At 53.3% G+C, this 26,834-nt stretch overlaps 8 protein-coding genes across 8 annotated transcripts; 3 read left to right on the top strand and 5 right to left on the bottom strand.

Annotated features, from left to right (window-relative positions):
• The first annotated feature begins 82 nt into the window (after positions 1–82).
• On the top strand, positions 83–1,655 carry PV07_11915 (uncharacterized protein). Its single transcript, XM_016399391.1, has 3 exons — positions 83–428; positions 484–493; positions 612–1,655. Exons 1-3 carry the CDS (start codon positions 268–270, stop codon positions 1,449–1,451), a joined length of 1,011 nt encoding a protein of 336 aa, XP_016243953.1. The 5' UTR covers positions 83–267; the 3' UTR covers positions 1,452–1,655.
• On the bottom strand, positions 1,555–3,989 carry PV07_11914 (uncharacterized protein). Its single transcript, XM_016399390.1, has 2 exons — positions 3,619–3,989; positions 1,555–3,554 (listed from the first exon to the last, which is right to left on the bottom strand). The coding sequence occupies exons 1-2, from the start codon at positions 3,651–3,653 to the stop codon at positions 1,703–1,705; spliced, it is 1,887 nt and encodes a 628-aa protein (XP_016243952.1). The 5' UTR covers positions 3,654–3,989; the 3' UTR covers positions 1,555–1,702.
• Positions 3,990–5,780: 1,791 nt separating this feature from the next.
• PV07_11913 (uncharacterized protein) lies at positions 5,781–8,751 on the top strand. Its single transcript, XM_016399389.1, has one exon. It carries the CDS (start codon positions 6,646–6,648, stop codon positions 8,098–8,100), a length of 1,455 nt encoding a protein of 484 aa, XP_016243951.1. The 5' UTR covers positions 5,781–6,645; the 3' UTR covers positions 8,101–8,751.
• A 50-nt stretch (positions 8,752–8,801) lies between these two features.
• PV07_11912 (uncharacterized protein) lies at positions 8,802–10,984 on the bottom strand. Its single transcript, XM_016399388.1, has 2 exons — positions 9,554–10,984; positions 8,802–9,494 (listed from the first exon to the last, which is right to left on the bottom strand). Exons 1-2 carry the CDS (start codon positions 10,667–10,669, stop codon positions 9,294–9,296), a joined length of 1,317 nt encoding a protein of 438 aa, XP_016243950.1. The 5' UTR covers positions 10,670–10,984; the 3' UTR covers positions 8,802–9,293.
• A 220-nt stretch (positions 10,985–11,204) lies between these two features.
• On the top strand, positions 11,205–12,493 carry PV07_11911 (ubiquitin-conjugating enzyme E2 2). Its single transcript, XM_016399387.1, has 3 exons — positions 11,205–11,412; positions 11,499–11,563; positions 11,621–12,493. Exons 1-3 carry the CDS (start codon positions 11,371–11,373, stop codon positions 11,967–11,969), a joined length of 456 nt encoding a protein of 151 aa, XP_016243949.1. The 5' UTR covers positions 11,205–11,370; the 3' UTR covers positions 11,970–12,493.
• On the bottom strand, positions 12,284–14,251 carry PV07_11910 (uncharacterized protein). The gene is made up of 2 exons (XM_016399386.1): positions 13,515–14,251; positions 12,284–13,447 (listed from the first exon to the last, which is right to left on the bottom strand). The coding sequence occupies exons 1-2, from the start codon at positions 14,145–14,147 to the stop codon at positions 12,524–12,526; spliced, it is 1,557 nt and encodes a 518-aa protein (XP_016243948.1). The 5' UTR covers positions 14,148–14,251; the 3' UTR covers positions 12,284–12,523.
• A 338-nt stretch (positions 14,252–14,589) lies between these two features.
• Positions 14,590–15,287, bottom strand: PV07_11909 (uncharacterized protein; the record flags this gene model as incomplete). The annotated part of the gene is made up of 2 exons (XM_016399385.1): positions 14,590–14,826; positions 14,896–15,287. Coding segments are annotated over 2 exons (629 nt in total), but the record flags the coding sequence as incomplete, so codon positions are not given.
• A 6,015-nt stretch (positions 15,288–21,302) lies between these two features.
• Positions 21,303–24,561, bottom strand: PV07_11908 (uncharacterized protein; the record flags this gene model as incomplete). The annotated part of the gene is made up of 5 exons (XM_016399384.1): positions 21,303–22,492; positions 22,579–23,148; positions 23,206–23,283; positions 23,330–24,230; positions 24,456–24,561. The coding sequence occupies 5 exons, from the start codon at positions 24,559–24,561 to the stop codon at positions 22,294–22,296; spliced, it is 1,854 nt and encodes a 617-aa protein (XP_016243946.1). The 3' UTR covers positions 21,303–22,293.
• Positions 24,562–26,834: the final 2,273 nt, after the last annotated feature.

The raw sequence follows: 26,834 nt of genomic DNA, 5'->3' as shown, positions 1-26,834 counted from the left end.
CCTACTGGTTACAGGCGTAATAGGATATTCTTCCGAAGACAAAGTACCGAGCAATCCAGTTTAGTAATTGTCGCAATCGTATGCTGTTAGACAGGATCTGGTAGGCCGAGTAGGGAGTATACTATTGGGGAACAAGGTGAGTCATATAAGGACTGTGCGCGCAGGATACTACTCGTATAAGGCCGTGACTCTCTTCCTCTCTTCAGGACTCTTTGTTCGCTACATAGTAGTAAGATCCTTCATAAAGTTGACCCTGCTTAATCAACCATGGCAGCAGCAAAGACGCAGTCTCTCTACGCCGACCTCAAACTCACTCACAATGTCACGAAGACATCTTCTGGCTCAGAGGTCCATAGCTACACTTCTGACTTGGGCTCTGACTCCCCTATACTGACCCTGATCCATGGCTATCCCCAATCTGCTTATGAGTGAGGCTTCTACTCCCTCTTGTAGCTGGTTACCAGCGCTGACTATTGCTTTCAGATGGCGTCATGTCGGTTTTCCCCCCCTTCCCCTCACCCGCCACAGCCTTGCCCACACACCATATGCAGCCTCACCGGGCATGACATTGGGCTCAATCACCAACATCGTTTGACTTACCACTTCAACAGGTCGTTCCGCTTCTCCAAGGCAAGGTCTCCTTGTTCGTACCTGAACTTCCAGGGTACGGCATCTCAACGCCAATCCGCGACCCGGCCTCCAATACCAAGCGGGCCGTTGGCACCGTATTGCTAGAGGCCCTCGCGGACGTCTTCAAAACCAAAACAGCCTCCTCACCAAGACGGGTCATCCTAGGCGGCCACGATCGCGGCGCGCGAATCAGCCACCGCCTCTCGGTCGACTTTTCCCACCCGGCCCAGTCCTCTCCCGCCCTCTACAAGGACTTGAATCTGACCGTCCCCGGCACGATCCTGCTCGACATCATCCCGACCAAGGAACAGTGGACCGCCTTCTCCGACCCGGCCATATGCCAGGGGTACTTTCACTGGCCACTGCTGGCCAACGCAGACCTGGCGACCGAGATGATCTCCGCGTTCGGCGGCGGCAACTGGGCGAGGGGGGCGCACACGCGCATCTCGGGCCCGAACCCGAAAGCGCTGGAGAGAATCTCGTCGCACGACGCCCTCGACATCTACGCGGGCCTGTTCAGTGACAGAGATACCATCTACTACTCTGCTCTAGACTACGCGGCTGGCGCGGCCCCAGAAGCGACGGAACAAGACCAGGATCAGAAGGCTGGCAGAAAAGTCAGCGTGCCGCTGCTCGTCATGTTCAGTAAAGCTAAGTTGGGGGCGCGGATTGACGTCGAGGGCGTGTGGAAGGGCTGGGTGGCCCCAGGAGTAGATTATGAAGGACACGGCGTGGGAGACGGCTATGGGCACTATTTGCCCGAAGAGGCCTTTGACATCGTGGCAGAGAAGATATCGGCGTTTATCAAGAAGGTGACATGAGCACGTACATAGATAAGAGCATGGGCCATCTCTGGGGGCGTACACCCCAGTCTACACAGCGAGATCAACGAATGTCGGAGGTGAACACAAGTGAAATGCATCATGAAACCCCGCCAAAAACACCATCTCGTGTCTTGAGCGAGCGATGTGTCATTATCATATTACATTATCTGCTTCCGGATATCTCGAGAGGGGCGTCCAAGAGCGTCCTCCTACTTCCTGTCCTCCCCGGTCTCGGTGAGCTTCTACTCTCACGGGGATCTCTCAACGGCAGTCCATCGTCTCTTCCCAGGGCTCCTCTCTCTCCTGATCGAAGATTCACCGCCCCAAAGCCCAGCTTGACTCGCACTGCGAACAGGCAAGAGGGGAGAGCCTGATTTCTCGTCACTGACCCTGACCACAGTCTTCGCTCCGCTGCCGCTGCCGCTCCCGTTCCAGAGAGGGAACTCCTCTTGTATACTTTCTGATCGCCCAACACTCAGCGAACTTGGCGTTGTAAAAGCATCACTCGACGACTCGGTCGTCTCGTCGCGGGAGTACCGACTTCCTCGTCGCCAGAGTCCTGTAGGAGGCTCGGAGGAGTCCGTCGCGTCTGCAGCATGAGATCGCTGACTTATGCTCCTACCAGGCATCATCGATGTGGAGCCGCGTGGTGCCATTGACTCTCCTAGACTGAATCCTTCTGGCGAATCGGCTCCCACCGCTCGACGACTGGCAAATGCCGGCGACTTTCCAAGTCGAGGCGAGTTCAACCCTAGCGGATTGGATGCGCCACGGAGATGTTCGGTAGAGGCTATGATTTTCATGTCGTAATCCTCTGATATGGCCAAATCCAGAGATCCTCTTCTGCGTGTTGGGGATGACGGTTCCGGAGGAGCTTGTCGAGTCTCTTTCCTCACAGCCATAGACAAAGAGGACAGGCCTACGTCACGCAAGGCTGGTGCGGCTGTCAGCAATCTGATCAGAGCATTGCAGCCAGCCTGGTGGGTAACCAAGATGACCACGAGATCTTCGTCATCCTCCTGCTGGTCACTATCCTCGGCATCTGCACCGGCTTGGTTCTCATAGAATGCGATCATTTTCTGCAGACCATTGCGAAACCTCCGGTGCATTTTACCCCAATCCTCGTCAAAGGGCCCGCCATCACCCCAGTCAAGTGGCTCATTTTGACTGTCCCATTGACGGTCGATTTCAACACAGGAATCTCGCGCATGGGCCACAAATCCTGGGGGAATTTTGTCCGACGACCCAATTGCATAATTTGGCATGGGAGGGCTATACCCCACGGGCCCCTGGAGAGCTCTGTTCAATATCCGAGCACCATTGGCCAATTCGGTCCCAAATGAGATATTGCGTGGTCGCTTCGGAAGAGAATGGCCAACGGCTGCCATGGCCCGCAAACCGGTCTTTTCATGGACTGGTATGGACGCAGCTTCAGTTTCTCCCTCTTCCATGTCGATCGTTGGCAAGTTGAAAGCCAAAGAGCCAGAGAGATCGGCACCCTTAATCTCTTCTTGTAGGGTTTGTAAGCCCATCTTGGCCTGTGAGACAAGAACAGCGGAAGGTGGAGGAGAAGAGCCCTCGTCGAAATAGCTTGCTGTTTGCCATTCCCCTAGAAATGCATCAATACGCAGCTTGCAGGTATTGTACCCAAGGCGGTTCGTGTCTCCTTTGTCTTTGCTGATAACACGCTCGAGAGACCCTTGGTCACCATCGCCCGAGTCCGCTGCCGCGCCCTGCGCCTCATCCATCGGAGAGATATTAGAGCGGGCAGAGAGTTGGCGCGACTTATTGCGTGGTCTAGAGTGGTTTTGAGGATGTTGTATGCCAGCAGCAATTGCAATAGAAGACTGGACACATCGCAGATATGGCGAACTGTGGATAATAATCTTCCGCCTCTTGCGTGGTTGGGTCTCTCGCGCTCCATCCGCCTTGCCATCATCTTGGGGCTTGGATTGTTTGTCGAGATTATGTAGTTCATTGTTGATTCTCAGACCCAAGGACTGGCACTGAATCCAACCACCATAGGATAGAGGAGGGTCGTAGGGGGCTTCGGCGGTGGCTGCCCAATTCCGATCAGCCTGATCAAGACGGGCACCATGACTATTGTCACAGAATTAGCAGCGATGTTCGAATGCCAGAAAAGATACATGGGATGTGGTCATACCGTACGACCAAGACTACGGCTGGCTGTTTCCCCATGGTGGAAATCAAACGGTTTCCAACGTGAATGGGTACTATTGCTGTATTGCAATTTGAACCTAGGGAAAATACGTCAATATTGCAAAATTGCGGGGGTGGGCTGGCAACACAAAGTGATCGGTTTCCGACAGCCTAGAAAACGAGATTGAACAGCGAGAGGGTATTGTGTCACCGCAGGCGTAGACGTGACATCTTGAAGGAAGGTATGAATGTACCAAATTCCTGGTACAGTACAGAGATGCAGACTGCAACGGAGAAATGTGGCGAGAAGGTAGATGTAGATCTCAGTTATTATGATGGTTGCCCTGCGCGGCTGAGGCGACGGTGAAGGGTCGCAGTGGGAATTATTTTGGGTGCGGTGTGAATCCTCGGTGAATCCGGTTTGTGAGATCGACTCCCCATCCACCCATCGGTCCGCCTGCTTCTTTGGCTACGAAAGACTCTGGTCGTCAGGCGGAATTTGTTCCAAGTCCGCTTCCGACTCTGAAGAAAGTGCCTGCCAGACTCTGAGCACAAGTCAAGGGTGCGATGTCAGTGTCGCGACAACGGGCCGCAGACTCATCTGACGAGCTAGGTACCGTGCAGGTTATGCTCGTCCCTCAACCAAGAACTACACCGTCACCACCGTACTACCGTTTGAAGAGGCTCGTCGGCATGTCACCAGTGTCTCACGTGTCTGGGTGCGCGCCCCTACCACGTACCTAGTCCTCGAGAGTCAAGAACAAGCCATGCCACGAGCCTCGACAGGTCTCCATCTCGCCAGGTTATCTGCTCGGTGTCCTTGTCCGTTTCAACACGGGCGGCATATTTCTGCTATCAGCGAAACACCTCGTCTCGGACCGACAGCCCGCGTATCTCTTGATCAATCTCGTTTCAAAATTGAACACCAAGAAATCGACCATGAACACGAGCACAGTCAGGCTTATTCTCCGGGACGCCTGAGCCGCGCAACGCTAATCCATGGCCACGAGTTTACTTGATATCTCTCGAAACACGTCCTTTCGCCGGTTCAGACAGTGCATTTCCTTCGTCCAAGGAATTTGGCGAGGTGCGGTGAGTGCAGATAGCTAGGGGGAAACATAGAAGAGTAGGACAACGGAGCAAAGAGAGCCGATGGACTTTTTGGCGAAGAGGCGAGGACACAATCACGTCTTTTCGGAGGACCAGACGTGGCCAGCACATCCACCCACCTTTTGGGCTGTTTCAAGTTGGTGGAGCAGCCACTGCAGCATGGCCCTTGGGGTCACCTCAATGGATCAAGCATGCCACCCACCCGCACTGCTCTCGACAATACCCCTGGCAATTTTTAGCGACGAGGGATCTGCCGCGCCCGTGCTCACGGTCGACGCCTCAAGCGCGTCTTGTCGGATGGGCACAAGGCCATCATCTGGTCGAAGAAGGTGTACCAATCATGTTTGGAGATGCAGTCCATTCGTCGTCTTGGAGGTGGCTGCCCGAAATACGAAGTAAGGGGGAGGCTGCAGTACGTACAAGTCGCAGAGTCCAGTTGCCAATTCGTCGGCATCGGCCTGCCACCCTTCCCTTGGTCTTCCTACCCTCTGAGGTGTCTGTTTCGAAGTGCTGGTCTGCTATCCACTGACTCTCCACATTGGTCCATCTTTAGGCATCCGACCATGCCGATGGTGTTGTCTTGTTCCTGACGATCTGGAGCCAGGGTGAGGGGGCGTGGCCAGGAGTTCGTGGCTGGATCCAATCCCATCTCCAGCCTCCCCCGTACCCCTGGCATGGCGCAGGCATTCTGCCTTGTTCCTGTTGGCACTGGCTGGACCCCCTAGTGGCTCTTTCGCAAAGGTCAGTCGATCCTCGTCCGCTTCTTGCTCTTTCGCGTGTTTCAAAGTCTTCATTCATCGTTTTGCTTTGTTCCCGTTCATCGAAGATGGGCATGCTCTTTTTTTGACCGGCTATCTGCATTGTCATCATCCGCACTTTCAACCCACTCTGTCGTGAAGGCGGGTTGTATGCCTGATAATCGAGATTCTCGTCCCGCTCTCGCTCTCGCTTTCGTTCGCTTCTCCTCCGTTCTTGCATCATGTGGCACGTTCTCAAATTGAGCTGCCCAGATTGGCAAATCCGCCATCGACCATGACGCTATACGAGGTATTCCTTTCATTTGCATCAAGGCCCTGGCCCCCATGAATCATGGCATGGTCAAAGCAATTAGGGCTGGCAGTCTCGAGCTAGGCCCCTCGTACTGATTTCAATCCATCCAAGGCCGTCAGAACTACTCCCGCCATCCTGTCAGAAGCGGGAAGCCTGGCAAGAGGCCAAAGGCAAACTTTTGGATCCTTTATCCACCTCCTTCTTGTTCCCATTGAACGATCTCCAGAGCGAGGGGAGTCCTCACTATCGTTATTGGTCCAAGCATCTTCCCTGCAGCACTGCATACACTTTTGCTGCATCTCTTCTCTCATCACCCGGAACCTTACCATCTACTTCTTCACAACTGCACTCCGTGCAGTTCGTTACTTTGACCTGCTGGTTCTTGTTCTCCTTCACCTTCTCCGCTTCAGCCGGAATTCTTTTCTTCAACCCCGACATTCTCATTCTCGTCCTTCTTTGACTCCCCGTTCTCCCTGTTGAAAAAGGCTTTGCGATCCTCTAACTCTGCGGTCATATTCCAAATTCTCTTCTCTTCTGACAGGCGTATCCTTGATCATCACGGCGACAATCCGCAAATAGTGTCAAAGACCGTTTTCCACCGATACCGGCAGATTTGGCTTCAATTCTTCGCACTCCCGAACGTCTCGAACGTCCCGTCAGTGCCTTGTCAGGTTTCTAGCCAGCAACCCTCGGCACCTCGACATCCTTCTGAGTTGATCCTTCTACTGAGAGTCGATGCATCAGACACCAAGTATATCACCTCATTCTTAACCCTGTCGCGGGGCTGCTCACTCTCCGTTGAGCGGTCTACTACACCTCGAAGAGGAGACTCGATGTTCCCTGTCCTTGTTGCGGCACGCCATCTTTCTTCATGAAGACTCTTCTCAATGATACTGGTTTACCTCTCTGGGTATACATCGTCATAATCGCCGTTGGTTCGACGCTTCTGTTGGTCACCCTTGCCGTTGCGTTACGATGTTGGTTTCTCCGCCGAAGGGCCAAACAACAGAGAGAGGTGGACAACCTCACCGGGCCCCTTCGTCGCGTCACCTTGAGACGGGGGCGTATGGTTCCAACTTCACAGCACCTGTCCTTGACAGGCTCAAAGTTCGGCATGAGGCAATTCGGGATGCTGGCAGACAATGAATCGGCCATGACGGGCAGAAAAAGTCCTTTCGAGTGGTGGGCCACTATCATGGACAGATCACAGTCCCGACAGGATCAGATGTCTCAGGTGGAGACGGCTTCGATAATTACTCGACCTACGTCCAGAGCCACCACCATCACAGCTAGAAGGGACCTTTACAATTCCACCCCTGTCCAGACCCCGGAAAAGTCCAAAGATGTGACTACGACGAGAACGTGGGAAATAACGATTCCTTCGCCAACGCCATCGCCGTCACCGTTGGGACCGAACAGGCACACCAACTTTTCCAGATCGTTCAGCAACCGTGCTCCTTGCTCACCAGTCACACAAAGATCTCAGGCAACTCTTTCCCGAATATCGGAACGGTCGCCTCACCAATCTATGATCAGCGCAATAAACGGTCCGTCAGTATCCCCACAAACGTGCTCGTCTTACCATTCGGCCATAAATGCTCTTGATAGCTCCCCTCTACCGGGACAATCACCACAGCTCAGCCCTGTCCCTCCACAGGAGCCGATGTCACTTGCCGTCCCAGCTCCAGACGCTCGATCTCTGCGGGCATCTCTCACCTCACAGCATGACCAACCCACTTCGCTCAGCCTGATGCCTCCGTCCAGCAGGCAACAGCGACAGAGCCCCTCCCCAACGACGGCATCTCGTCCTCCCGAACTGAAGCCGCCGCAATATTCAATGCCACCCTCAGCGTACCGCTCGAGCTTTAACAATGTCCACACCCCAATTTCTAGTTCCTTTTACCGTCAGGCGAACCAGTCTCAGTTCAATCTCTCCCATCCTGGCCAAGATAGCAACACGAGTTCCCCAGCAACGTCGACTACACAACTGTCTCGGGTATCTGTCTCCAGCATTGGCCCTAGTGGAATCATCTACGACACGCAAGTTCCCAGTTCGCACAACCCAACAGAGTATTGGTCGACAAGGATGGACGGACAAGACGTCTCTAACGGACGAAGCGGTTCCGCACCTCGGTCGGGCCACTCATCCCGAAACCCAAGTACAGACCAAACCTTGCGACCGCAGAATACCTCTTCTGGTCTCCACAGGGAGCAGGAGAGGGAGAACGTGATGGGAATCTTGACAGTGCCTGGGAAGAACAACACGAAAGTCCTGAGAAAAAAGTCTTTGAAGAGAGTGCAAGTCGTTAGCTCAGTTGCACCGTAAATTGGCGCTGGCATTCGGACATGGATTCGATGGTTATGGGCGGTAATATGTGATTATTTTGCGACACTTTTCTTTCGAAGCGGCGACGATCCTTTTCTGACGACACAGTATGACCCAACCAACCCTTTGAGGATATTGCAGTTTCTCAGGGGAACTATTTTCCACCAAAACACATACGGCCGAGATGACCTCCTTTTTTGCCTTGACTTATACCCGGCTTACGAAGTTTGTTTGGTTTTTCAGATCCCGGGTCTGGAATCTGGGATATCTGAGCTGCCTTTGTTCCATTTGTTATATTGGGGGGGCTCTTGCCCTCCCAGCGAGGTCTCTCGCCCACTCTCAGTATTTTCCACTTGCAAAAAAAAAAAACAAAAACAAATCCGCCGCTCAGCAGCAGGCGAGTCTATTCTACACACCGCGTTACCAAATGGTCAAGTTTCGATCCAGATCATCCAGGAGGAAACCCTCATCCACGCGCACCGACCCCGTTGCCTCAGGGAAAGGGAAAGCAGCGACCCACCGGCGTGTGGTGGTAACGAGGTTTCCTAGTGGGACAGCTCATAACTCTCTCAAGGCTACCACTACCAAAGGAAAGAATGGCCCATAGAAGAAGGTACATAGCAGAATCACAAAGTATTGTGCATGCCGAGAGTCTTTCAGATTGTTGACCTTGTGTTTTTCCCGGAAACGATCATTACGAGGGATATTGTGTCAACTTTTGGATAACGATTGTGCCTTCGCGGCGGTGATTTCCCCTTCGTCCGTATGTACCGAGTAGTCGACGGTGGCCCGGCGTCTATCAAGCCTGTCTCATGTCCATGGCTACTGGGCAAATTGAACATTGGGAGGGATTTGTCCTATGGGAATTGTACTGTCCCGCCAGCAACATTTGCGGGTGATGATGAACCACATATCAAACGATGGGGACAGATAACGCCCCTGCCGCAGATTGCGGTGCCCATATAGGTGTGACGATCCTTCCAAACGACAATGTACTGAGTTCTCAGGGTGGTGGTATTGTACAACGCCGGCGCTATGCCTGCAGTAGATGATGCCCTTTTCAACATAAATCCACCGCTTGAGGCAACTCAGCTTCACCCCAGCTGTTCTCCTTGTCCGGATCAGACTTTTTGCTTCTTTCTTTTCATTTTGCGCGTCCCACGTCCAAACCTCCACGTACTCTAAAGCGCAACTTAGTCCACGCTTTCGACCCGTTGCACAACTATGGCGGTCGCCGCACCACCGCCGTTGCAGATGGCGGCACATCCATACTCGCCGGGCTTCAGCTGATGCAGCAACGTCGTCAGGATACGCGCGCCCGAACTACCCAGCGCGTGACCGAGCGAGATCGCACCGCCCAGCAGATTCACTTTGGCATCTTGCAGACCCAAGATCTGTACAGAAGTCAGCCAAAGAAGCGTTGAGATGTGGTGACAAAGAATGCATAGCTTACCTGTTCATTTGCCTTGATGACTGCCGCAAATGCCTCGTTGAATTCCCAGATCGCAATGTCGTCCTTGGTCAACCCGGCCCTTTCCAGCGCAATAGGCACGGCTTTTGCGGGTGCGATGGGGAAATCCACCGGATCGATGGCCGCATCGGCAGAACTGACAATGCGCGCAAGCACGCGGCTTCCCTTGCCATATTCCCGCGCAATGTCTTTATTGCCCAGCACCAAGGCACTCGCTCCATCATTGAACGTTGACGAGTTCGCAGCTGTCACTGTTCCTTTTGAAGGGTCTTTTACGAACGCCGGCTTCAAGGTCGGGACCTTGTCCTTCTTCAGGTTGTTGTAACCTTCATCTTCGGAAATGACAGTGTCACCCTTTTTGCCCTTGACCGTGACGGGAACAACCTCATCTTTGAACTTGCCTTCCGCCCAAGCTTTCTGTGACCTCTCAAAGCTTCTGATGGCATATTCGTCCTGCATTTCTCGAGTGATGTTGAACTTTTTGGCTGTGTTCTCCGCGCAATTACCCATGTGAAACTGGTTGTACACATCCCAAAGCCCATCTTCAATCAGCCCGTCCTTCAGTTGCATGTTTCCGAACGGTGGGTTCTGCGCTGCTCTAGGCAGGTAATAGGGTACCCGAGACATACTTTCCATACCACCTGCCACTTGTGCCTCCGCCAAACCGAGTTGGATGTTCTGCGCCGCAATGACCACTGCTTTCATGCCTGAAGCGCAGACCTTGTTGATGGTAACGGCTTCGACCGTAGATGGCAAACCGGCAAATATGGAGGCTTGCCTGGCCGGTGCTTGACCTACGCCTGCTGCAAGGACGTTGCCCATATATACATCTGTGATCTTGGAAATTGGAACCTTTGACTTCTCAATGGCGGACTTGATCGCTACAGCACCGAGTTGGGGGGCGGACAGGCTGATGAAGCTGCCATTGAACTTGGCTGTCGGCGTGCGCGAGGCAGACAGAATATATGCTTCGCCGATCTCTTTCTGACGTGCATTTGTGCTCATGTGGCTGCGCATCTGCGACAGGCGGGCGCCAGCGCTGGCTGAGGAGGAGGCGCGAGACGCCACGCGAGCAGCGGAGGAGGTGAGGGAGGGCATCTCGGCGGTGCTGGAAGCTTGGGAATCCAGGTTGGACTCGGGCTCGAACAGGGGTATATATATGGAGTATTCGGCAATCAGCTGCACATGTCAAGTCTTGGTCTTGCTCGAGCGGGGAATGAGGAGCAGCGGTGGAAGGGAGAGGGGTGTAGTGGACGCAACCAGTATTTATCGAGACCGCTCGAGCCAGAGGAAGAGATGCCCTACTAATCAGTCAGGATCACAGGGAAGAGAGGAAGAGCTCTCTATTCATAATAGATCGGGAGGCAAACCTACGCTCCGGATCCTAAAGTCCATGAAGTGCGGAACCCAGTCTCTAGAAGAGCGGAAGAACATCCTCGGCTCCGGCGTGGAGGAATTTCGGAGCAGCCAGAGATGCCAGACGAGGGATCACGTGGTGCGCAGCTAGCGACTGAGCCACGTGAAGCTCGAATACTCCGGAGTATAGCAACTTCCCCTTTCGCTAGGGTGGAGTGTTTATCGTCACTTCTGGAAGAGTGAATCGGATGGCGGGCAAACCACTTCCTCGTACTTGGGCGCCACTCCGCCTTCGCTGCTCTTCTATCTTTCAACCTCGCGTGCGTCCTTCCTAATCTCCTTGTTTCCTCCGCACACCGAGTTATACACGAAACTACACCAAGGATCAACTCTCAACTGACTCCCCAATCGTTTGCTCTACCCCAAGACCTCAAGAAACCGCCATGTCCACCTCCGCACGACGCCGCTTGATGCGGGACTTCAAGGTACGCAGTTTCACCGATATCCTTAGGATACGGAGTCTAACCTGACGCTCAATTTTCCCATGAGTGCTAACCCATTGCTCTTATAGCGTATGCAAACAGATCCTCCCGCTGGTGTTTCTGCCTCTCCCATCGCCGACAATGTCATGACCTGGTAAATCGACCCCTCCCCGTTCAATACATGTCCAGAACGACTCTGACAGGAGTTTAGGAATGCTGTGATCATTGGCCCTGCAGACACCCCGTTCGAAGACGGCACATTCAGACTAGTGATGCAATTCGAAGAAGCCTATCCAAATAAGCCACCGGGGGTCAAATTCGTCTCACAGATGTTCCATCCAAACGTGTATGGCACTGGCGAGTTGTGCCTGGATATCCTGCAGAACCGGTGGTCTCCAACATACGACGTTGCTGCAATCTTGACATCAATTCAGAGTCTGTTAAACGACCCCAACACGAGCTCTCCGGCCAATGTTGAGGCGAGCAATCTCTACAAGGACAACCGGAAGGAATATACCAAGAGAGTGAGGGAGACCGTGGAAAAGAGCTGGGAAGATTGAGAACAGTGGAAGCAACTTCGAAGAGTTCCGAATGGCCTGTTTTTCAGCGACTGCATCAACAAACGGATGGGCCGGCGTTAGGTTCTTATCGGGCATTTTCAGCTGTCCCGGGAGGGGTTTTCTATGGGAACGAGCGCGACCTTGGATATGGCACATGACACTGTCTTGTCAGCATTTGAATGCTTCGAAATTAGCGAAGGAGTTTCTGCGACCAGGTGTACCTCTCACGGGCGGCTCAGGCTAGACGGTCATGCCAGAGCAGCTTGTCTGCTCTCCATTCTGCAGGCATTCGCCCTGACTGAGCCTCATTTGCGTCTCAAATGCATCGGCCTTGATCAGATAGCTCCTCGACACCAATCTGAAATGGTTGTGTTCTCCCTTGGCTTCATTCGGCATAATGCTAGAACCAGTGACTCGACCACACAAAACACGTGGACACGCTTGTTCTACCTAGGTAATCATTCACACACATGTCACATCTATCGTCGGGAGGGCGCTATTCATATAATCTCTCTATACCGTCCATCCATTGGTTCTCCTTATACGCCCCATCTTCACGCCAACGCCCCCATCGGATCCCACAATGGCAGCACGGTCGGCTCTCCTTTCAACACGTCGCGAACCTCCTTGGCCACAAATCCGGGATCCACCACGACCTGATACACAAACTCGTCCATCCATTTATCAGTCATGACAAAGTAGCCTTTCTCGCCTGCGCTTTCGCCCCAGGAGTTCATCACGCGCCATCGCACGCTCTTCTCGCGGCCCTTGGCGTCGTCTTCCATTTGGACGCCGGTCAAAACCATGGCGTGCGTCATGGCGGATTCTCGCACCTTGAGGCGCTGAGACTTGGACAGGTTGAGCGAGATGTTGAATGCCAGGCCGTAGTCGTACAGTTCCGGGTCCATGATGCCGCTCTGGGAGTTGGAAAATTTGCCCACGTCGCTGCCGAAGAAGACGGGCAGGCCGGCGCGAAGCATGGCGACCGCCGCTCGCTTCATCGTGGCCATGTCCACGTTGACGTAGGTGATGGGCCGTCCGCCCACGACGTTGCCCAGGCGTGAGACGGTCAGGAGGGACATGTACTTGTTCCGGGGATCGTTCACCAGGCTGAACATGCGGGAGACGTCGGCGCCGCCCAAGCTCCTGACCACGCTCGGCGTGGAGAGGGACTTGGCGAGTTCGAGCGGCGTCATCGCCATCTTGTGGTACTTTTCGTCCTTGTCGTAGAACTCCCACGTGAATTTCTCATCTGGTTTGGGCGGTGGGCCCAGCATGAGCGTGAGAATGCAGTGGATTTCACGCATCATCTTTGCCTTTGCCAGCACCAGCGCGGATGACCTGGTATTGGACGAGACACCGTTGTGAACAAGAGCGCGGAGGGCAAGGCCGTCTTCTCGCAGTTTGGTGGTCAGGATCGATCCCATGGCCGACGAATTCATGGCGTTGTAGCTGTCGGGGTACAACTTCTGCGGAACCTGTACATCACCACGACTGTCAGGACTCAAAGTTGCCGTACGAGCATTGTCAGAGGCGGCGCCTTACCAGACCGTATTTCTCCACCAGATTACTGGCCATATCCCACTGCCCACCATCATTGACGGGAGCCCCCAACAACTCCTGCACCTCCCTGTCTCCCAAGTCCGTGGCGGCCGTGTCAATCATCTGTTCCAGGAACCAGTTCGCCTTCTCCATCTTATCCCAGAAGAACAAATACGACTGGCTCAACTCAAACTCTTTCAGGTTGTGCTTCTTCATGATCGGCACGCGCAACACGTTTGTCGTTGCGAACAGCCAACATCGTCCCGAGGAGCGCTGGTTGGTCACGGGCGACCCTTCAAACGGGATCTTGACGTTGAATGTCTGCGTGTCGGGAAGAGTGGCGACTTTGTTGCTGATGACGGAGCGGATGTCGTTCGAGAGCAGGGCGTTCAACGCGAGGCGGTTCTTCGCCGAGGAGAGGAGTTCTCTCTCCCATTCCGAGGCGGTCTTGATGTCTAGAGAGGGATCGGTAGAGTATGAGTGCGGGATGCCTTTCTCGGCGTCCACTTGGATGTAGTCGTGGTCGGCTTCGACCTGCGAGAGCTTATCGCGTGTGCGTAGTGATTGGAGCTGTTGGACGAGGAGCTTCTCGACTGCCGGCTCATTGAGGCTAGAAGAGCTCTGTGAGTTGCCCATTTCGACGGTGATGAGAAGATGCGAGCGACGGGGCAGCAAGGGTATCTGATCTTGTCTATGAAGATGCGAGGTAAGATGGCAGATGGGAGGAAGGGCGCAGCGCTGGGCGGGGGGGATTCGAAGATCGATGGAGACTGGCACGCCTGGGCAGATAAGCGATAAGGGTTGGTGGGTGAACAAGACGGCAAGGCTCGACGGGTCCACGTGCCGATCCACCGACTCCGTCAAGTGGAGAGATACAACGAGGCTGAAGTAGATCCCACCCTTGTCCGCAATCTCAATATGTGGTGGACAAGTTAACAATACCTCTATACCCCGGTCACTATATGTGATATCTGTTCTCTCACCACCATGAGGTATCGGACCTCTATGCCCCCGAAGACGTTGCGTCGCGTGCCATCAAGCCAAAAGAACACATGGAACCCAAAGTGGTCGCGCTTCTTCAAACAAGTAAATACCCCAGATAACTCAAGAGACCAACCACCAGCCCCCCAGTCAGCTTTTCGCTCCCTTTATGGTCGACTCTTGCTGCGGGGTTCGAATTGGGATTTGCGCTCGGGGTCGATCCGCCGACGGTGACAACAGAATAAGACGCGGAAGGGGCTGGAGTTGTGGAAGGAGTCTCTGCAGCAGGGGTTTGCGTTGTGCCTGCCTGGGTGGAGGGTCCAGAGTCCGTGAGCTGAAGAGTGCAACTCGTTAACTGGCTGTACAGAGAGAAGAGCGCTAGGTATCGCATCGAAGTACTCACCGAATTTCCTTGGATGATATTCCCAGGGGTGGCCGAAGTTGTCGCTGATGCGGCTGGAGGAGAAGAAGTGATTTGTGCATCGGCTGCGAACATCGTGCAGAAGCCTTCCAGCGCACTGGCATCGCTGGCAATTTCGGTGTCGATAGTGGCATACTGTGATGCACATAAGGAGGCCAGATCGTCGAACTCCTGTGGACCCCAGGTCAACGTGGAGATTTGGGTAGTGCAGAGGCAAGACGCCTGCGAGGTCGCGGGGAGCAGGGTAAAGTCACTGGTTTCTGCCTCGCACAGCGACATGACATCGACCAGAGCCTGGCAATAGTCGAGAGATGTCGATTGGGCAAATACGGCCGACAAGCCAAAGGCAAGGTAGAGGAGATGCTTGGCCATTGCTGACATGCTATGCTGGTATTGAACGAATCTTCTGGGTAAGGCTGTAGCAGAGCTAACGCAAGGCAGGTCTAGATGGTTCCTGCACTGGAAAGAAAGAGACTGTTTTTCTGCGAGAGTTGAAAAGAAAGTTCGCGTGGGATATTCTGCAGAACAGAAGCAGGAGGGACATGTCGCAAACCTTTTATGCCCGTCTGGAACAGGGCGACGCTGGACGAGAAAGATAGCTAGCGCACCTCTGAGGTCACACGAGCCTCATTTGTGTATAGGGCGGCTGAGATTTGAATCTGGTCTACCAATGGACTTTGCGGGATGCAAGGACACGCGAGGGGGAACGCTCTGAAAGAGCCCTACCTCTCGCGTGGCACAAGACTCGGGTGCATCCGATTTAAGACAGCGTGACGGTTTTTGTCGCTTTATTGAAGCTTAAAAAGAAAAGCGGTGTGTGTATACGAGAATCGAGGAGGTGGCGTCGCTCTAGGCACGTCCAGATAGTTTCAGGGGTAAGGCTGGACTTAGGCTACATCGACAACAATCTCAATTTTCCGAGCTGTGGCGTTGACTGTCTGCCTTTCAGCCTCACCAGGGAAATTGCATCACTCGTCCAAAACGCCTCAACACTACTACAGTGAGTAGCCTCATCATAGACTGGGGAAGAGTAGCTAGACGGTAAGTCCCCCCGGAACTGATGTAGTCGGTCTGAGCCGTTACTTCTTGAATGGGCTTCATCTCTACAAGTCGAACATCAGACAAGGGCTCGAAACAATGTCTACTGAACCCGGGCGCATCTATACCGGATCATGGGTCAACCACTCCAAAGGCTCAGTAACTGGAGCGACGTTAACTCTGTCTAGCTCCCATGGCGCTTTCTTGGTTGCTTTCCTGGGTGTCTTCATCACATTAGTCGGATCGCAGTTCTGGGTGCTTTTCAGTTTTGCTCTTCATCAGCTGAATTGCACCAAGACGTACGACGGACTCAAAAAGCAGCATCAGATCATTCTACGAAATAGCGGGACTTCTGCTGGCGCTGCATATGAATTGCTCCTTCTTCCGTTCAGCTGGTGGCGACGAAAGGATCCAACCGAGCACGTCGAAAATACCCGTCTGTGGCCCTTCCTGAGACGCTCGTGGATTTTGTCACTCGCTCCGCTCCTCTCTTTCGGTCTGTTTGCTGGAGCTGGAGTCCTCTCGTCTCAGGTGACCAAGGGAGCGGGCGACGAGTTGCTCGTCTCTGGAGCTAACTGCGGACAATGGAATTTCGACGCTCAAGCGCCGATGAGCTCGTATGTGGAAAAGTCCCAGAACGAGAGTCAGGTTGCCTTCAACTACGCTCGCGATTGCTACGGCGGCTCAACGAGCTCCACAACCTGCAATACCTATATGCGTCAACAAATCAGGTGGTCTGAGGATCAGAACGCTACCTGCCCATTCAAAAGCGGAACATGCCTGCTGGGCGACACAGCGGCCCTGAAGCTCGATACGGGCTACATCGAGTCCCACACAGTCTTGGGCATCAACAGCCGGGGAAGAGATCGCATCAACTACCGAAGAGTCACCACTTGTGCACCATTGAGTACTTCTGGCAGGATACAGCCGAACAAAGTCAGTGGCACGAGCATCATCTACTACGATTACGATTTCGGGCCCCTGAGTAGTGGCAACTCCACATGGACATATTTTGAGGTTTTCTCCACCCTGGGAGGTCTTTTATACTCTCTTAAGTAAGTTCCAATACCCAGATCACCAGGGAATGAGGACTTGGAGAAGACTGACTACGTTTGTTTAGCCAATGGGTCAACGAAGCGGGTGTGGCCAACCAGTCTTGGTTTCCAGCCGGTGATCTGGCCCAGACAGATGCAGACATCACACTCTTTGCTGTCTCGGCCAACAATATTGCATATCTCAGTCCAGTAACAGACCCTTTCTTTCAAGCAACAAAGCAAGCCAAATTGCAAACAACAACAGGCACACAACTATACTACAAAGCGAATAGTGAGAGCTTCTCTGGTCTTTCACACGAACTATGCCCACGGATCATACAAGCTAATATACACTGTCCCCAATAGATTATGACGAATTTGTCCACTTTGTGTCCTGTGTGGACCAGCATCAGCTCTGCGACCCTAATGCGAGCCCTCCCAATTGTACGGCTCTTCACGGGTGGATGACGCTACAAGCTGCAATCTTGAACTTTGCATGGACTACGCCTCGTCAGCTCGCTACAGCTTTGCGCATCCAGCAAGTTCTGCAGTACTCATCCATGTTCTACACCACGTCCGGTCGAGGGGGATTAGTCTTGCGTGCGTCGGAAAAGGTTGCTGAGATCATTAGTGCAGGTCTGCCCAACAACCAGTGGGTGATCGAGATGTCCAATCTGTTTGCGATGGCACTTGCTCGACTCCAGCACGGAGTGGTGGAGTACGCCACGGGACCCTCTGACATTACAGACGGAATGATCGTGCAAGGCCCTTCGGACGCGGAAGGTCAAGCTCTCTGCTCCGCGCAGATGGTCCGGAACACAGGGTCCTACGCCAACTTCTCGATCCTCGGCCTGAGCCTGATCGTGGGACTCGGGGTCCTTATCATCATCGCCAGCATCTTCGTCGAGTCGATTGTCGAGTTCTTCCGTCGTCGCCGTTATCAAACGGTCAATTCCTCCATTGACAAGGGTCTGGAGTGGGTGCTGGATGGCAAGTTTCAACTCATGCGGCTGGCGTACCAAGGAATCGGGGTGGGAACATGGATTCGGACGAGGGAGCACATTCCAGTGGTGAAGGAAGGTGAACAAAGGATATTCCGCGCGTTCGAAGGCACCAAGATAGATCGAGCTGGTGCCTGACGGGAGTATGCTCGACCTAGAAGTCGGTGTTCAGCCATGTCGAAGCGGCTCTATCCTAGACAAGCCAAAGACACAATGCGTTCTCTACCATTGGCGGAAACAGGGAGGTACCTGGTAGTTTACCGTGGCTATGTGTATGCATCAGTAATCTCAAAACTCGCCATGAATGAATGGGTCTTGGATTATGCCAAGTACTGACACCCAAATTGTTAGGGACTAGTTTCTACAGTGACGTACCCATTCTAAAGAGGTGATTCAGCCTCGTCAGTCTAAACTCCCAACTGGACCAACGCGTGTCTATAGCCTGGCTGATTTTTGTAAAGCCTCTTCCCTCTTGGCCATCTGCTTGATCTGGTTTTTCAAGACCTTTCCCGCTGCACTCTTGGGGATGGCCTCGACAAATCTGACGCCGCCTCTTAAGCGCTTGTGGTTGGCCACTTTCGCTTCAAACCACTTGATAATCACATCGGCATGCTCCCTGCTCAATTCATCTTCTGGGACGCCGGTCTCCTCGTTGGCTCCCTGTCCGCCACGGCTGGCGTGCATGATATACGCCCGTGGGACCTCGGTGTGCTGCGACCGATCGTATACGCCGATAACGGCGACATCGCGGACCAAGGGGTGGTCGCTGAGTTTCCCTTCCAGCTCGGTCGGCGCGACCTGGAACCCCTTGTACTTAATCATGTCCTTGACACGGTCGGTGATGAAGAAGTTGTGGTTCTTGTCCTGGAAACCAATGTCGCCCGTCCTCAAGTACCTGAGGCCATCCTCCTCGACAATGGCCAATTTGGTGGCCTCGTCGTTTTTCCAGTATCCTTTGAACACGTTTGGGCCGGCAAGCCAGAGTTCCCCGACGGCGCCTGGCTCGACTTCTCCCTCGGACGAAACGAACTTTCCAATCATGTTGGGGAACATTTTGCCGACGCTACCGGCCGACGTCTCCCACTCGTCCCAAGGCTGGGTATGTGTCATCGGCGATGTCTCTGACAAGCCGTAAGCTTGGTTGATGGGAATGCCGAGACGATTATGGACTCTGGTAATGAGCTCCACCGTCAGAGGGGCTGCTCCGCTGGTGATCATGCGAACACTGCTGAGGTCGTACTTGTTGACCAAGTCATCGTGAGCCATACGCACGATGACCGGAGGGGCGACATAAATAAACGTGATTTTGAATTGCTGAACCAGGCGTAAGAACCTTTCAAATGTATAAGCTCGCATGACGACCATTTCTATCCCGCGATAAAGACACTGGTGAATGAGTCCGATAAGTCCGTAGATGTGGAAAAATGGAATAATCCCAAGCATTCTGTCTGCTCCTGGCTTATACCAGCGCCCCACGGCTCCCCGGATGAGGCACAAGTCAGACACCACGTTGCGATGGCTCAACATGACGCCCTTGGGAAGCCCAGTGGTGCCCGAGCTATACACCAGAAACGCAAGATCCGTATCCGGGTTTAACTTGCAACGTGAAATTCGCGGACTTCCGGAGTCCCTGTGTATATTGAACCAGTGGCGGAACGATGAGGATTCAAGAGAACCCAGAATCAGAATTCGGTCTTCGGGGATGCCGGACTGTTTGGCGGCAACTGTGGCTTTCGGGAGAAGATCCGTCGTCGTCACCAAAGCCTTTGCGCCGGAATTACGCAGCTGGTAGGAGAGCTCGTCTGAGGTGTAGGCCGAGTTGGCTGGACACACAATACCGCCTGCATAGAATACGCCGAAAATCACGGGGGCAAAATCGACATCGTTAGCCGCGTAGATTGCCAGAACGTCGCCCTTCTGCCAGTCAAAGTGGTGACGGAGTCCTTCCCCAAACACCGTTGCTGCTAGTCGGACGCCGTTAAAGGTGTATCTTCGATCAGGATCATCGCCATCTCTGTAGATTACTGCATCCCTTGTGAGCATCTCGCCATTTCACAGAGCTTTCTCGACAGTCTCACTTTGCGTGTCTGGAAAGTCCCGCTCTGAATCGAAAATAAAGGACCACATGTCACAATCGGGAATGGCGACATCTGGAAATGTCGACTTGAATACCATTGTCGCTTAATTGGACTCGATGAAGACAAGTCCTCACCAGAGCGCACAGAAGATCAGATCAGAAGGAAATCTCAAAGCCCTGCAACAGGACATCATCTAGGAGACTAGGACTTGGAAATTGGCTATCCAATGGGGCTCGGTTCAAGTAAAGATTGCCCATCCGGTCCGAGGGAGTCGGGTATTCGAGTTTGATAGCAGCAGAACAACCTGAGCGGCCTGGTCGCCGATATATTCAGCACCACTCGTCGAATCCGTGCATTCGGAAGGTTGCTTGCGAGGCGTTTCTACCGCTTAGTCTGGCATTGCAGCTTGCCGTGGCCGGAACGGCCATTGAACAATTTGGGACCCCACTGCGCCTTTGCGCCAGGCGATGCTATTCGACGGTGGATTAGTGTATAGCCAGGTTGGGGGCCCCATCGACTAGGTGAAAAGTCCAGAGCTGAAGCCGTAAAAAGGCGGCCCGCTGGCGGAGTGGTATATCACGTTCACACTCTCTACAGTTCATACCCTAACCGAGCAGAGTCCCAGGCTCGGCAGAGGCTAGCTTGCTCTTACATACTATGGATAAGGTAAGCGACGTGGACGAGAGTTCAGGGACCTCCGAACCAGCACTATACGAGTCCCTCCGTAACAGACGTCGGAGCGGCGGCGGGCCCCCGCTCCGAGGACGGTGGAACTTTGATGTGTCCGCATTTTGGATATCTCCGCACTTGTCTATAGCTTTGGCGACTTTGGCGGCAGCTGTATCCGGACTATTTTACAACGAGCAACAGGAGAAGCAGAGTGCCAAGGCATCCATTATGTACTGACCGATATTCATGATATATGGAGACTTCTGATCGGTCGACTTGAAATTCAAAACAACCTCCGTGGCTGCCATAGATGATAGCTCCCAGACGCTGTGACTCTTTTCGGCATTACCCAATATCATTCGAGCTCCTCACTTTCCTCACGATCCCAGCAGCCGATAGACAACATACACCATGAAGTACACCGACATTGTTCTCACGGTCTCCGGCCAAATCGGCACCATCAAGCTCAATCGACCGAAAGCGCTCAATTCGTTCGGTGGGAATCTCATGATGGATGTTGTCACGGCTCTGCGCGAGCTGAACGAACATCCTGATACCATCATGACGGTGATAACCGGTGAAGGCCGATTTGTGAGTCCATTCGCGGCTGAAGAGAAAGGGGGACGACACGGGGGCGCTGATCCAGAATATCTAGTTCTCTGCAGGTGCGGATGTCAACAACGTTGTCCCCCTGGGCGAGTTTCCCAGCGCGGCACACAAAAAGGTGGCAATCTTGGCCGACTATGCGCCCGTTCTTGAGTTGCTCCGAAGTATGGTCGATCATAAAAAGGTGCTGGTCCTTGCCCTGAATGGTCCAGCGGTGGGTGGTGCAGCGGGTTGGTTCGTCGGAGTCGGTAAGTGATGGTGGCATTTTCCTGCTTTTTCCTCCAAGCCCTCAGTCCGAACCCGTGTCAGAGCGTTATTCAAATTTGCGAGTTTGACGTGTTGAAATGTCCGTGATGGCTGACGGCGTTCCTGTTTAGCGGATATTGTCCTTGCGTCGGACACTTGCTGGCTCCATGCCCCATTTTCCGAGCTTGGCCTCGTCCCCGAATTCGGGTCTGCCGTAAACTTCGCACAGTCAATGGGAGTGCACAAAGCCAACGACTTTCTGATGTTCGGGCACCAAATGACGGCCCAGGAACTTCAGGCTTGTGGACTGGTCAACCAGATTTTCCCCACCACATCTTTCCATCAAGATGTGGAAGGCCATCTGAGGAAAGAATTAGAGGTCAATGATGGCCTGAGCATGATGGAATCGAAACGGTTGATGAATGCATCTGTACGAGATGCAAGGCTTCTGTCGATAATGACCTCGCTGGACGCTTTGGCAGAGAGAATGGTTGAGGGCACGCCTTATAAGAGATTTGCTGAGCAACGGAGGAAGATGAAGGAAAAGGGTCGCCAGAAAGGCAAGTTGTAAGGTGTCGTGCTATGGAGCTCTGATCCAAGAGCGCACGACGGGTTCACCGCTCCTGAGTCCTGAAGCCAGGGCTCTGGTGATGCAGACCTGGAAACTCGAAAAGGCGTTGAAAGTTTCATACTTTTTTGACTTGTGTCTCACATCCTCTCGCAGTAGATGAACTTCTTACGGATCGAACTCAGAATTTCGTATGCACTCTCGGCCGCAGAGCCGTCTTCTGCCCACGGCCGTAGTCTGTCGAGGGCAAGGTGCTGAAGCGCGTCCACGTCCGTGACAAACGGCTTGAGAATTGGCGAACGAGCGGATATGGATATCATCAGGGCCGACGCGAAAGCGCTGGAAAGGTATCAGCAAGACACCATGGAAAGCGAGACTGTACAATGAGGACTTCAAACAACAACGCCTGGTGGGAGACGACTCACCCTTGTGTCGCTGTGTATATGTACGGAGTCCGTCTCACAAGCAGACCTCCTACTGATTTTAGAAACATCCGGCAACTCATGATGCAGGTTTGGCATTTTTCCAGGAAATACTGCGGGACCTGTTGCCCCGTTGGCAGAGACGTGGCCTTCAGCACGAAAGGCCTGTGGATCTTGTTCATCGAAGACCAGTAGCGGCAACGTAACAAGCAAGATTGGATGTCGGGATCAGGTTCTTCCACCACAAGTTCGGGTTTGATGGCAGCGGGCAATGAACTGTACCACGACTCCAATTGACGTGTGAGCTCGTTGCAAACATTTATCAATGGTGCCAGCGAGTTCGCGATGCCTGTTCCATCAGGAACGTCATCTAGCACGCTATCAGTATAGGCGCTCATGCTGTCGGTAAAATTAATGGAATAATGGATTCGATTGCCCAAGGAGCGAGCAGATATCTCTGCTAAGAAGAGCATGCGGCTCGTGTCAGGAGGATCCCCGCAATGGGGGAAAAGCATCTTGTCTGCGAGGAGTTGAATGCAGCTTCGTGGCTGGTGAAACTCGGCAAGGATGTCGCTGATCAGTCGAAGTGAGCCTCAGTGTCAGGAGAAGGGGACTGTGGATGAGATATACCATTCAATGACGAAGGAAGACCAGCTCAAGCGGAGGATCTCCTGTACTCGAGGCTCGTCTGGTTCTGCGTTTTTGGTCCTTTTGCACGGTCAACGCCTTGACACAAACTGCTGAAACTACTAACCGAATGAGAAGTTGCTCCACGTTCGTAGAAGCCAGGTGCACAAACTTCCACGCCAACAGCGGCTGGACCGCATATGTGAGGTATAAAGCACATAAAAGCAGTCCTTGCGAAAGAAGGAGATTTCCCCCCACGGATTGCGTCCATCTCGACATCAGAATCTGCTGCGCAGCCCTGTAGTAGTGAATGCCAGGAATAGTGCGTCCGCCCAAGGTATGTTTGCCATCGGGATCTTCACTGATCACGGCTCCCAGGGCTAAAACAACGAAGACAACACCAGACTCCTCGTTTCGGCATAGAGCCTTGGCAAAGGCATCCTCATAGAGTGTAGTAAACGCCTTCCTGTCGAAGATGGGATGAAAAGGATGAACTAGCTCAAAGAAAGCTTGGAGAAACATGTCGGCAGCTTCGCGCCCTACTTGCGGAATATCAGACGAGTCTGCGGTCACTGTATTAGATGAACACGTTTCCATGACCTTCGCATGATGCGCCTCGACTCGAAAGAAGAACTCATCCGGGAATTCTCCAGCCAAGGTTTCCACCTGCGGCAGGCTTAGAAGGTTACTGCTGCTGGCTTCATGGCCCGGAGGAATGGTCAGAGGGGGAAGCTCCGAAGTTTGTTCTTGCATGTAAGGTGATTTGGGCTTCGAACGCCGTCGTCTTGTGACCGATCGACTGGGGCTTGGTTGCGAAACAATCGAGTCGGCGAGGGCGTCGGCGAGGATGCTGTTATGCGAATCGACGGAGTTACCAGCATCAAAGCTTACAGGAAGGGTGCCCGAGCCAGCCCTCGGCGACCGCAATGAATCTTGCAAGTCCTTCAGAGCCGCGGTATGTGACTCGAGAAGACTTGTGATCGCGTCGATCGAATCATTTCCGACAGGAGGGTTGGTTGGGACCGGACCTGAAAGCCTGATGGTGTCAGAGGCGGGATTCCTGGGGCTGGAAAGCCACTCAATACGAACTGTGAAGTATCACTGCCGCGCTGAACATAGGTACATGTGACCTGCCTAGCCGTGCATGTTCCGCACGTGGGCTTGAGGCCATCGCACCGCCGCTTTCTGTGACAAAGAGCTGAATCAGTGGGTCTGGAATATGTTAACAGAGTAGGTTCCTGTCGGAGCCTTACCTTCGGCGGCAGTATAAGCATGCCATGGTCGGGGAACTGCTGTGGGAAAGCTAGAGATGGGAGGAGGCGAAAAGGCGGACAAGGCGGGCGGCAGAATGCCCGCCATTTATGTATTTCTCCTGCTGATGCGGCCTATTACGCTCCCCTGAAGTCAAACACCCCCGCAGAATTAGACTCGCCAGTTGCCCCACAATTCTTGGTGGCTCGGCGTGAAAATGGGCGCATCGACGGGCATCTGTGGGGGGGCGGCATCCTGGAATCTCACCCGCCTATTCTTCCTAGCGGGAGAGTGTCAGATAAGTCGCTGTCGCTTCAGGTCAGCCTGGGCCGGCGGGGGTTGGGTGGAAATGCTGATGGCAGCCTCGGTCAGATACGTTAGAGACCTTCCCAATCATATTTTGATCCGCCCCGAAATGCATACTCGTCGCTGAAGCCTAGGTCTTGTTGCTCATTCCGTATCTATTTTGCAATCAGGTACATTATGCCTAAAGCAATAAGCATCTCTCGAGTCGACGGCAAGCCCGGTCGGGTCTATTACCCCTTAAGCCTCGACGAAGTTCCAACATCCCAACCTGGGGAAGGCGAGGTGGTAGTACAAATCCACGCGGCAACATTGAACCACCGTGATCTCTTCATTCGACAACATCTCTACCCGGGAACATCGTTTAGTATTCCTCTTTTGTCTGATGGCTGCGGCACGGTTGTTTCTCTTGGAAAGGGAGTCGACCAAGAATGGAGGGGCAAAAGAGTGATCATCAATCCCACTGTTGGATGGAAGGATTCGGTGGACGGACCTGAAGATCAGAACAACGTCAGGATCCTTGGTGGCACGAAGCCTTTGCCTAATGGGACGCTCCAGGAGTATTTGGTGGTCAAAGCGACTGAGTTAGAGGAGGCACCGTCTCACCTGGATCACGTCCACGCTGCAGCACTGCCCCTAACTGCTTTAACCGCCTGGCGAGCAGTCATGGTGAAGTGCGGTACCGATCGCCTCGGACCAGGCAAGAACCTCTTGATAACCGGCATTGGCGGGGGAGTTGCGTTGATGGCTCTTCAGTTCGCGGCCTCAATAGGCACAAACGTCTATGTTACCAGCGGAACTCAAGCCAAGATCGATGAGGCAAAGCGACTCGGTGCAAAGGGCGGCGTGATCTATAAGGAGAAGGACTGGGACAAGAAACTGCTGGCTATGCTTCCGCGATCACGTAGCTATCTGGACGCTATAGTGGATGGTGCTGGCAGCGATATCGTGCGGAGAGGCGTGACATTATTAAAGGTCTGTTGAGACTGGGGCTTGCCCATTTACAGTGTACAAGCTAACATTTTATCCAGCATGGTGGCACTATCGTCATCTACGGTATGACGACTGGGCCAAGTACACCCTTTTCTATGCCGGCAGTTTTGAAGAATATTGAAGTGAAGGGGTCGACAATGGGTTCCAGGAAGGAATTCAAAGACATGGTCAAGTTTGTCAATCAAACAAAGCTCCAGCCTGTCGTGTCCAAGGCCGTTAAGGGGTTCGATCTGCGAGCTATAGACGGCCTTTTTGAAGACATGAAGAATGGAAGCCAATTCGGCAAATTGGTTATCGAGATTCCTCAGCCTAGATCAAGCAAGCTCTGAGTTGGACTAACGCTCCTGATAACAAGTTCAATCGTCATGTTAAAAGATAGATAGAGGCGCGGGTTCCAGAGTCTATAGAAATACAAACTTACTTGCGTGATTGGTTTCAAGCAAGTTCGATTCCAGGCCAGAGATGACCTCGTGTCTCCATCACTCTACAGCTCAGATACATCATTCCCTTACCAGCACCTCTAATCTTCCGGGCCGTCGGCCACGAGGCTACCACTGCCACGAGATCAGACTTAGTGGACGGTGAATGGCTTCAAGGAGTGGCATAACACAGGGGACTTCTATTACAACCCTCCACCTTGATTCTTAACGAACCAAAAGCATAGCAAGGAATGTCTGATCTAGCCCTGCTTGAAGAATGGCGGCTTTTGGCCCGTGTATTGGAAGCAGCAATGCGACTCCAGACTCGCCCGGCTGGCAGACGCCTCACGGGTTCCGTGGCAATGCCATCGGGGGAAGATCCAGTGTACGTAAACACGAAATCAGGAACAAACTGCATGAGTACTTCTCTTGACGATACGTTGTTCTCGAGAGGGGTCTTTCCAAGCTAGTGGTCTTCATGAAGCTTTTCAGTACCGTGTCGGATACTCAGAGGTCTGCGTATGTCCACTCCTCCGCTGTCCGCTTCCGCTTCCCGCCATTAATCTGCACATGCATTGCGGAGGTTGTTACCTAGGCGAGCCGGTTTGGGAAGGGAATCTAGAATTCTGAGAACGGCCCAAATGGGTTGAAGCCGTCATTTCCTAG

The sequence above is a fragment of the Cladophialophora immunda genome (assembly GCF_000835495.1).
Source record: "Cladophialophora immunda strain CBS 83496 unplaced genomic scaffold supercont1.7, whole genome shotgun sequence".
Lineage (NCBI taxonomy): Eukaryota > Fungi > Ascomycota > Eurotiomycetes > Chaetothyriales > Herpotrichiellaceae > Cladophialophora > Cladophialophora immunda.
The sequence above is the reverse complement of the archived record's forward strand: the minus strand, read 5'-3'. Positions and strand labels throughout refer to the sequence as shown.

What these genes read in the sequence shown, in the direction of transcription:
- PV07_11913 (XM_016399389.1), top strand. Translation starts at nt 6,646, where the DNA reads ATGAAGACTCTTCTCAATGATACTGGTTTACCTCTCTGGGTATACATC.
- PV07_11911 (XM_016399387.1), top strand. Translation starts at nt 11,371, where the DNA reads ATGTCCACCTCCGCACGACGCCGCTTGATGCGGGACTTCAAG. An exon ending in GCTTGATGCGGGACTTCAAG is followed by an intron (nt 11,413 to 11,498) that starts GTACGCAGTTTC and finishes TTGCTCTTATAG; the next exon opens with CGTATGCAAACAGATCCTCC. An exon ending in GCCGACAATGTCATGACCTG is followed by an intron (nt 11,564 to 11,620) that starts GTAAATCGACCC and finishes ACAGGAGTTTAG; the next exon opens with GAATGCTGTGATCATTGGCC.
- PV07_11912 (XM_016399388.1), bottom strand. Translation starts at nt 10,669, where the DNA reads ATGCCCTCCCTCACCTCCTCCGCTGCTCGCGTGGCGTCTCGCGCCTCC. An exon ending in TCATCAAGGCAAATGAACAG is followed by an intron (nt 9,495 to 9,553) that starts GTAAGCTATGCA and finishes ACTTCTGTACAG; the next exon opens with ATCTTGGGTCTGCAAGATGC.
- PV07_11914 (XM_016399390.1), bottom strand. Translation starts at nt 3,653, where the DNA reads ATGGGGAAACAGCCAGCCGTAGTCTTGGTCGTACG. An exon ending in GCCGTAGTCTTGGTCGTACG is followed by an intron (nt 3,555 to 3,618) that starts GTATGACCACAT and finishes CTGTGACAATAG; the next exon opens with TCATGGTGCCCGTCTTGATC.
- PV07_11915 (XM_016399391.1), top strand. Translation starts at nt 268, where the DNA reads ATGGCAGCAGCAAAGACGCAGTCTCTCTACGCCGACCTCAAACTCACT.
- PV07_11910 (XM_016399386.1), bottom strand. Translation starts at nt 14,147, where the DNA reads ATGGGCAACTCACAGAGCTCTTCTAGCCTCAATGAGCCGGCAGTCGAG. An exon ending in TGGTGGAGAAATACGGTCTG is followed by an intron (nt 13,448 to 13,514) that starts GTAAGGCGCCGC and finishes GGTGATGTACAG; the next exon opens with GTTCCGCAGAAGTTGTACCC.